This window comes from Nomascus leucogenys, chromosome 9, assembly GCF_006542625.1.
Source record: "Nomascus leucogenys isolate Asia chromosome 9, Asia_NLE_v1, whole genome shotgun sequence".
Taxonomy (NCBI): Eukaryota; Metazoa; Chordata; class Mammalia; order Primates; family Hylobatidae; genus Nomascus; species Nomascus leucogenys.
This window is the reverse complement of record NC_044389.1, coordinates 36,001,169-36,011,335: the sequence shown is the minus strand read 5'-3', so window position 1 is coordinate 36,011,335 and position 10,167 is coordinate 36,001,169. Positions and strand designations below refer to the sequence as shown.

The 10,167-nt window shown below is 41.9% G+C and overlaps 1 protein-coding gene across 1 annotated transcript in view; it reads right to left on the bottom strand.

The window, feature by feature from the left end:
* TMPRSS11F (transmembrane serine protease 11F) overlaps positions 1–10,167 on the bottom strand; it is a 74,460-nt gene that overhangs the window by 18,761 nt on the left and 45,532 nt on the right. Inside the window, exon 4 of the mRNA XM_003268428.2 lies at positions 250–317. Coding sequence (XP_003268476.2) covers positions 250–317 — 68 coding nt within the window. The remainder of the gene's footprint in view (positions 1–249; positions 318–10,167) is intronic.

Below are 10,167 nucleotides of genomic sequence, written 5' to 3'. Positions count from 1 at the left end.
ACTGTGTCATTCCCCTGTTTCTTGTATTTGTTTCCTCTTTTTCTATCCAATAGCTGATATTTTCTTGTCTCAAAGCACCTTATGACTTTCTATTGTGATTGGGAAATAGGTAGGAACCCTTGGGCTGTTCAAGATTTATGAAATCTCTGTGTTGCTGTAAAGACTTGCTCAGGGCAGCTAAGCAATTAGGTTCATCAAATACCTCATCTTAACAGTATTAACTTGAAATTATAAACCAAATTTACATACCTTAATTTGATAACATGAGATTTGATAAATCGACCGCCTACAGAAGAATGTCGAAATATCCTAGACATCTGATTTTTAAAAAATAAGTATTAGTCTTCAGAACTTAAAAGTAAAATAGAAAAATAATTTTTTAAAAGAAGTATTAGTCTTAAGAAAAGTGTTATTCCTTGTCTTATCTAGAGACTTGGGCAAAAAAAAAAAAAAGATTTTCAGCTTATTCCCAGTCATGTTAATGGGTAGATTGACAGTAGTAAGATTAAACCTGGGGTCTAATCTTTGTGGAACCAAATAACCACAACAAAATTGTTCAACTTTGCTAAGCCTCTGTAAAATGGGATAACAACAATATCTGCCTTATACAGTTGATTTGAGAATTAAGTGAAATTATATCACACATTTTACAACTTGTCTGGTATCTACTAAGCTATTGATGATAGTTTTAAATACTGTCAAGTAAATTAAAAGTACATGCTATTTTTTAAGACAGCATCTTTATTTCTAAGAAAGCCTACCTTGTTTGCTGCACTCATCCCAAATATGGCATCTCATCCAGTATTGATAGAATTTGTTGATTTCTTAAATGATTATGTCATCACTAGACCATTTGACATGACTTGAAATGACTTCTGCCATGTGACTCTGACACCCTCACTTGTTAATCATCTCTATGAGAGACAGGATTTCACAACTGGTACTATGCTTGGGAATAAGTTTCACCACACTCTTATACCATCAGCATTTCATTACTTAGCTTTTCCAGTCTAAGCCATTGGAACTTTTTCAGTATTCAGGAAACGGATTTCCTAAAGGGTTCTGACTCCAGCTGGCTATTGAGGCACTGCCTTTTTGTCAAAAAAGCACTGGGCTAGCTGGGTGCAGTGGCTCATGCCTGTAATCCAAGCACTTTGGGAGGCCAAGGTGGATAGATTGCTTTAGCCCAGGAGTTCCAGACGAGCCTGGGCAACATGGCGAAACTCCATCTCTACCCAAAATACAAAAATCAGCCAGAGTCATAATCTGTCTCAAAATAAATAATAAATAGATAAAAAGAAATTTTTAAAGCACTGGGCTGAGAGTTATCAGTCAGAATAACAGGTCGATGTAAGTTTACATAAGATCTATTTCCATGGTAAATTTTGCCCCCAATTTCTACATCCTGTCAGAGGAGGGAAAGTCTCCCTCCCCACAAGATTCCTTCCTCTCCCTGAGTCTTCTAATGTAGTAATAATGCCCAGTAGACTTTACCTCCTAAATGTTAAATCCACTTCCCTTGATTCAATCTCATTGCTATGGTCTCAAATCAGCTCCTTAGAAACTTGTATTTGGGCCTTTGCAGCAGCCTCCTCATGGCATGTTGATGTGGTTCTACCCTATCTTCTGTCCCCTCAGTTGTTCCCTCCGAATGCTGCAACCAGGATGATATCTTTAAAATGCACACCAGAGTATATTAGGCCCTGCCTCAAGTTCAATATTTCCTTCAACACAATCTTACCCCTTCATTGGCCCCTACTTTGCCCCATCCCTACCTTCAAAGTCTTCTCTCTCTCTCTCTCTCTTTCATTTTAAGGTGTTTATTTTGTAAAAGCTTATATGGCAATATCCTAGACAGGACTTGAACAGGTACTTAATATATACTCAGTGACAAGATTAAGCACATTAAGAGAAATAAAAGAAAACTAGGTCACCAATAACAATTTATAGGACAATGAACCATTTTCCTGGAAGAAGAAAGATATTCAACATAAGAAAGAATAGGCCAGGTGCAGTGGCTCACACCTGTAATCCCAGCACTTTGGGAGGCCAAGGCGGGTGGATCACGAGGTCAGGAGATCGAGACCATCCTGGCTAACAAGGTAAAACCCCGTCTCTACTAAAAATACAAAAATTAGCTGGGCATGGTGGTAGCTGCCTGTAGTACCAGCTACTTGGGAGGCTGAGGCAGAAGAATGGCCTGAACCTGGGAGGCGGAGCTTGCAGTGAGCCAAGATTAGGCCACTGCACTTCAGCCTGGGCAACAGAGTGAGACTCTGTCTCAAAAAAAAGAAAAAAAAAAAAAGAAAGAATAAAGAACATTTACAGCAGGAAAAATCAAATTTACATACTTAGAAATCATGTTACAGTTAACAGACAAAAGTTTGCTTAAAGTTATACCTCCTTTCTTGATTTCCATTAAAGTAACACAGTTTCTCAGAATAATCATGGAGACATCACCTTTCCACCCAGAGTTGAGAGTAAAACCACTGTCCAGATAACAAGGTCTCCTTCCACGCTTAATATAAGGCATATAATTACCATTTCTAATTGAAGGCTGGTGATGATTTTTCTACTTTAACTATAGTCATTGAAAACTGTTATTAAAATTCCTGCTAAAAGGATAGCAATAGCAACAGCAAAAGCCATTCCACAATAGAAAATCAACTGTCTCAATGTCAAAACATCCCCAACAGAGGGCACTGCATATTGGGTGTTTTCTTCCATCGGTTGTGTGATCTGGCGCTCTGGTCTGACAATATCAGGCAAAATCACTCCATCTGTTACTTCTCTTTCTGGGATAGACAGCTCTGTTGGGGTAGCTATGGTCTCTTTGTACCCTTTTAGACTAGCTCAAACCTGTGCCTGCTCTGCAACTCTGTTCTAGTTTATTCTCAAGATGTACACTAAAGAGAAAAGGTCTTGAAAGACATGCTCAATCCAGACCAGAGTCCTATTATCCAAAGTTTAGCAGCAAACATCAGAGATACTCCCACGGGAAAACAAAAAAGGTTTTCCCATAACCAATAGCAGTCAAGATAGAACCAATCTTCCATTTTCCTGTGCCTCTCACGACTCCACCAAAGGTACTTGCAAGTGCATCACATAGATGAAGAGGAGCAAAAACAGGCATCACTTGGCTCACAAAGGGAAATAATATCTTTGTCAATGGCAAATACATAGGCAACCACACTCTTCAAAACAACAGTAAAACACTTGCCGCAAGTGCACACACACTGGCACACAGAAGAGTAAAGTGAGAACACCGAGTCTGCTCAGGATTCCTTGTTCCCACAGCATTGCCCACTCGTACACAGGCTGCCACACCAAAGCCAGGGGGCAACCATGTAGACTACAAAGGCCAGTTCACAGATGATGATGCCCTGAGCTTCCAGCTCTGTCACATTAATCAGTCCTGCAAGAAGGGTTCCAATTAAAACAGTCTGTCACTCAATATATACCATGAGCATACTGGGATAGCCAGCTGGATGTAGGCGCCCCACTCCTGGGAAAAGTCCCTAGTCCAACCTCCCCAAGTATTGATATGAGTTTTTTTTTCCACTACATGTGGAGGAAAAGAAGTGCAGACAGGAAGAACTGGGAAGTGGTGTTGGCCCAGGCAGATTCTAACCCTCTAAGTTCCACAATCTACAAGCAAGAGTGCACTGAGGCCCACGTAGACTGCATTCTCTGTGATTCCAGTGGTAACTTAAGGCAAGATGATGCCCTGACTTTTGTAAATATCTCCTCTGCAGCCAGAACGGGAATGCTGCTGGAAGAGCAAGAATGAAAATCATCACATAAATTTGGACCATCCTGGTGATGTCAGGATCCGCTTAACAGCAGGAAGATGCTGTCAGTATTGAGAAAGATGGCCCAGCAAGGAAAACAACACAGCATCAAGATAAGGATTCCTCTTTGAAGTATGGTCCCCACACATTTTAGGTTCTTGCCTACAAAGGATTGAGACACTAGCTTGTCACAAGGGGAGGCTAATCCAGCTTTAACCGAAATACCAGTATTATTCACAAGTGTAACACTATTCAACTTGACTGCCCAGATGTCCACAGAACATGGGATGGATGATGCAAATAAGAAAGACCATCAACTGTGCAAGGAACAGCAGGCTTTGAGCAAGGGCTGCCAGCTCCTGCAGCCTAGCACCTTAGGTAGTGGGCGGTGTGCCGGCAGGCTCCACACCATCCCAGGTGGTAGCCAGGACTCCACGCCATTGAGTGGAGAGGGTTCCATGGCAGCCAGGATGACCACGTTGGGAGATGGAAGACGGAAGCGGAGATAGGAGGCTTGGCTAACCTGCCCTGCCCTGTTCTGCCCACTAACAAACCCACTACAGGCACAGCCCTCCCAGGAAGCGGTGGATGGTCTCCTGGCCTTTGGCCACCCCCATCCCACCCTTACTCCCACTTGCTTACCTCTTTTGTAACCCCCTCCCCTGAGCCTGGTCCAGCTGGAGAGGGGCCAAAACCTCTTATCTACTGATTTAATTGCTCTTTCCTAATCACAGTAGGCTGGTTCACACCTCTGTGACTGTGCACATTCATTTTCCTCTTCCTACGACTTTCCCCCCTCCCTGGCAAATTTCTTCAATTACACCCTTACCTTACTTGAGAAACTCTAATGACAAGTTAGCTCTAACTTGCCCTTCTCAAAGTTGAACACTCCTTTATTTGGGCCACCTTGTCATCTTGAAAATGATTTTATTACACTAATAGCAATTATCACACTGGTTTACAATAGTGTCTCTCTCACTCTAGACTATGAACTGTTTAAGGCGGGGAGTGAGATTTATGTTTGTATCTCCAATGCTCCACACATTGTCTGGCCCACAGTAAACACACAAGCCATGTTTGACAAATAAATGAGTGAATGAATTAATGAATTAAGAATCAACAATATGGTAAAGGAAAGAAGATGGTAACACATTGTTTTATCTGCAAATTGTGTTGCCAAGTGAAAGTAGAAATCTGTGGTTATCTGCAGAAAGGTGGGACCCAGGAGGCCCCAGTGGTGACCTCACATATTTGGGTCATTCCTCAGGTTTGGATCAGTTCTGAGTCATGACACTTACAATTTCACTAAGCTTCTCTGAGCTCATTTTATTTCCATTACTCAGGGAACAGGGAGAAAAGGTGATTTTTATATCTCTAGCACTTCTGATAAATGTCCTCTGAAATTCTGAACTGTGTACATATGACACTTTGGGGAAGGATTAGGAGTCTTATTATATTAGAGTATAAGAAAATATCAAGATTCAATTCAAACTAAAATGTGATACTAACAAACCATGGTCCCCCAACGCGTCAACCTCTATTTAAAAAATGGCATATTCTGGTGTAGTACAATACTGGTGTGAGCTTTACTAAAAGCTTACAAGTATTAATTCCATACTGCATGGCAGGCATTGGACTGATTCTTTTGTTTTAAACTCACACTACCTTAGGAGGAAATGTATCATTCTCATCAGCTCCATTTGATAGATGAAAAAACTGAGACTCAGGATATATAATCTTGTCTAAGGTGGCACAGGAAGTGGTGGCTCTGTAATATGAACCCAGGGAAGCCATCTTTAGATCTTGTGTTAAGTGCATTAAGTGACTTTGACAACCTTGAATTAATTACATATTTGAAGACAGATGTTAAAGTTGGTGGGAGACAGGCAGGTAGGAAGGTCATGGTGAAGGAAACCCTTAAAGACGCCCTCAAAGGCATCTTTTATTCCCTGGATATAAATCTCCTAAGAGATAATCTCTTCAGAGGTTGTTTACTGCTTCTAAGTTTAACAGGGGTAGAGGAGCTATTCCTCCCCAGATACCTAATCATTGTTATAACTAGTTTCTGGAAAGTTTAACTCGTATTTACTTTTTTCTGTTGGAAACTCAGTAATATGATGCTTTTAAAGTGATCCAAACTACAAAAACTAATTGTATCCTTTCCCTTTTTACAGTTCAAACCTAAGAATAGATCATTTTACTAGAGATTATTCTATATGAAACAAGATAATGTGCTCATAGTAAAATGGGGGAAAAAACTTCACCTTAAAATCAGATACCAATTGTAGTCTTTGGTTTGAACTCCAGCATTAAAAAACAAAATAACATATTTGAAACAATACATATGGCTCTGACTAATTAGCTTCATACCACCCAGGTACTGTTTTTGGTAAGTTTGAGCTTGCATCTTTCCTTTGGTTGTGAACTGAATGCAGATTAAGTCCGCAAGGAAGATCAGTAGTTACTGCATGCCAGGTAGGGAATCCCTTTTGAGGTCCACCCATGAAAATAATCAGACAGGTTATGCAAATTTCCTGTTACTGTCAAGGGAATATGTGCTAGCAGAGGGCAAAAACACCAACAAAACTGATTCTTTTACTCTTTCCTCTCCAGGAAAGCTTCCTGCTGACTCAAAGGGATTTTTCTTCTTCTGAACTCCTATTATGGGAATGGATGAAATCACTGACAGAGCCACAGAAGGAAACAAAGCAAAGCCAGGATCATGAGCTGGGTTATCTGGAGGCCGAGGCCAATGGGGAATTATTGCTTGCAGTCACTTATCAAGCAAATAAACTTTTCCTTCTTTCCTATGAAATTTATTTAAGAAGCTGAAATTACTTACATGATAATGAGTTGTGAGAAAAGAACTGTAGCAGATATTTGTCCTCTATCCAAATTGCACTGAGTGGGGAGGTGTACCCATGACCCAGCTTCGAGAATTGACTGATAACAGTTCACACCTGCACTTCTCCAGAGGACTGTCCTTGTCCGACCTGAGCACCTTGTTCAGTAACATCTGGTAGGCTACGCTCCACCTTCCCTGGGCAGATCCACCGGTGTCAGACAAACAACCCAACCCTCTAATTTCTGGGAAGAATCACCTCCGTGATTAATCTAAGCTCCAGATCTCCCAGAGAAATCATGCTGAGGCTACATTTTTGAAACTACATCTTTATCTAGCTTCTTCCTTTGCCCTTTCCTGCTGTCCTCACTTCCTTATGAATTTTTTTCTGAAAAATCTTGATTAGTAAATTATTTAATCAAGATCCCCTAGTCATAAGTTCTGTGTTTTGGAATATAACCTATACAAAAATAAATTAATTGGTACTAGATAATGCTCTGCTATGCATCTATTTCAATGTCTCTATTCTTTGGAAGTTCTATCATCACACATCCCCAAGTTTTACATAAGGTTTTTAGCTAACAGCCAGGAAAAGATTCAATAAATTTAAATGAAAAAGTGTTTTTAAAGGTAATATTTATTGTCTCTAAAGAAGTTTTTGTATTGCAAATGTTAATCTCTTAAAATGGAGGGGAACAAAGAATGAAAAAAGAAATATCTTTAAGATGTCCTTTTAAAACATAGTCCCTCAAGCTAGTTGTTGTAGTTTTAGAATATAAAGAGCCCAGTAAAGATGGTTTCAGTGAGAAGCTATTATTGAGAAATGAGATTAGAAAGTTATGGAGTCAACATCTGTAGCCTTTTGATACTGAAAATTCTGCATAGTGGATGGAAGTCATGAGAATTTTCCAGTCTTTATTTTGGAAATCACTTACCTATCCAACTATAATAACTGTCATGTCATTTATAGTATTATCTTTTTGGATTGTCCTGAGCATTCAGTTCCAAAGTGAAGTCAATGTATCATAGAACATATGGAAAAATTCCAGAACTCGTGTTTATATTTATTTTTATCTAAACAAACAATTTTTTACAGCATTGGCTTTGAGGTGTGGAATCTTAGCAGAAGTACATTAATTACTGGATGCTCCCAAGGCGAAAATGGAGACCAGTCTGTTAGAAAGATTGCTTGTCCTAGGATATGTACTTGATAAATCATTCCTGCATTCCATTTAGTTAAGTAGCGATACTTCACACATTAATTTTAAGTAATTAATATTAATTTAATCACACTAGCAAGTCTCAGTATGTAAACAATTAGTATCTTGTTTTAATTATCAGAATAATCTTTTTTTTTAACTTTGGCAAAAACGATGGAGTACTGTCAAAATATAAATCCAGTTTTTAAACAAAACAGTTCCATGCAAACTCTACCACACGTATGGCTTTCATGTGGCTTTTGGGCATAGAAAGATGGTAGAGACAGATAATCTTCAAAATTTTTGCTGAAGAACCATGATTTAAAGTATTAATATATCATTAAAGTGGATATGTTTCACTCACCTCCTCTCTTTGCCACCAATGAAAAATAACTGAGATCTTGTTGGGGGAGAGGCAAGACGGCTGCCCAGATACAGCCAGAAAGGAACTTTCCCACTGAGAGAGACCAAAATATTGAGTAAGCCAACATACATCAAACAGATCTCTGGGAGAGAAAACACTCAGAGTTGACAGAGAGGCACTGCAGACACAGAGGCTGAAGATGAGGAAGCTGGCAACCCTGTGTGGTCTTGCTGGATGTTAGGACTAGCTCCCGGCCCTGAACACCAACTAGGGAAGGGGTGAATGAAGTGACTGTGAGGCCATTCACTCTTGCTGAGGATCTCTAGGATCATACCTACAAGAGACCCCACGACCCCCGTAGACACTTGAATCGGCAGGGGATCTGCCTCGAGAGTCGGCAGAGAGAGCTCCTGCCTGCATGGATCCCAGAGGGTTTTGCATGTGGGGCAGCTACAGCAAAACACGGCCACAGGAACCCATCCTCCAAGGCTCTCCCCCTTCCTCTGCTGACTGCAGGGCCAGGAGAGAGCAGGGCTGCCTTTCTCATGAGACTGGGGTGTGTCTCTTCTGTACAGCGGGCTGTCCACCAGCCCCTCCCAAGGATGCTACCTGGCTGCTCCCACAAGAACATGCGCACAGCAGAACCTCCACTGCCCAGTACGAGTGCTTTACTGGTTTGCGAGCATATCTGCTCCCCAAGCAGAGCCAGTCTCCAACCACAAGAGGCCAGAAGACAAAGCTGCAGGCTCAATCTCAACCCCGTCAGGTTAGAGCACATAGTTCAGGAGTGCCAAGCTGAGATCTGTGGCTGGTGCTTGAGCAGGGGAAGAGCCCCCACTCTCAGAACACTGAGAAGAGTGAGACATGGATTCATGGGCTGGTACAGAAGCTGGTGTGCCTCCCTCTACGGGGATAATCCAGAAAGAGTGTGGCCTGTCTGACAGCCACTGCCTCTGCCCAAAGCAGCACCACAGCTCCGGACACCTAATAGCCCAGTGATCTGGGTACAGAAGGCTTGGGACAAAACCAGCTGGTTGGGCCAGATACTCAGGGAGCAAACAGAAGGAAACTTGGGTGAGGGAGAACAAGCTGGGCAGGCCCCACAGCTATCTGCTGGGCAAAAAAACTGTGAGCCACGCACCCCGTGTCTGGGAAGAAGTGAGGAGCGCCTCTGCCCGGCTGCTCCGTCTGGGAGGTCTACCACGGAGGCCAGAAGCAATGTGGGGGCTGGACGTGGTGGCTCACGCCTGTGGTCCCGGCACTCTGGGGGGCGAGGCGGGTTGATCACTTCGGGCTAGGAGTTCGAGACCAGTCTGGCCAACTTGGCGAAACATGAAAAATACAACAGACAAACCAACCAACCAACTCAGTGACAACAAAACAGGTCTACCCTGGAGTCATACTCTAATTTTTTCTATTTTCCTCCCTTTCTGATCCTTTATCCCACTTTCTTTTTCTTCCTCTTCCTTCTCCCTCTTCTTTGTCAAATAGAGGATTGAGTTGTTATCACTGATCCATATAAAGTCCCTCTCTCATTTATTTTAACTCCCACCCCCCATTTCTATTCCCCGACTTCCCATGTGTAACCTTCCTAATATGTTTGATACGCATCTTTTTGTTTGTATGTATTTTTAGAGGATGTTTATTGTTTTTGTGTGCAGAAAAATTAAAAAAAAAAAAAAAAAAACTGTGAGCCACGAGCACCACATAAGCTGCATACCCATGACAACACCACCCTGCCGAGAGATCCCCCACCCTTGACAGTAGGTCAAAGCATCAACAGACCACCTTCACATATACCCCACAATCTGCTCTGACTCCACCAAGCTTCCACAACATTGCAGGTTTCTTGGCAACCTAATCTTTGGCTTGGACTATCACTAGTAGAGGCAGAAACACAGCCTGCCTGGGCACCCCTTGAGGCTAAGGAAATGAGGGCATGGTGCCAGTGATTAAAGGGGGCCCCCTAAG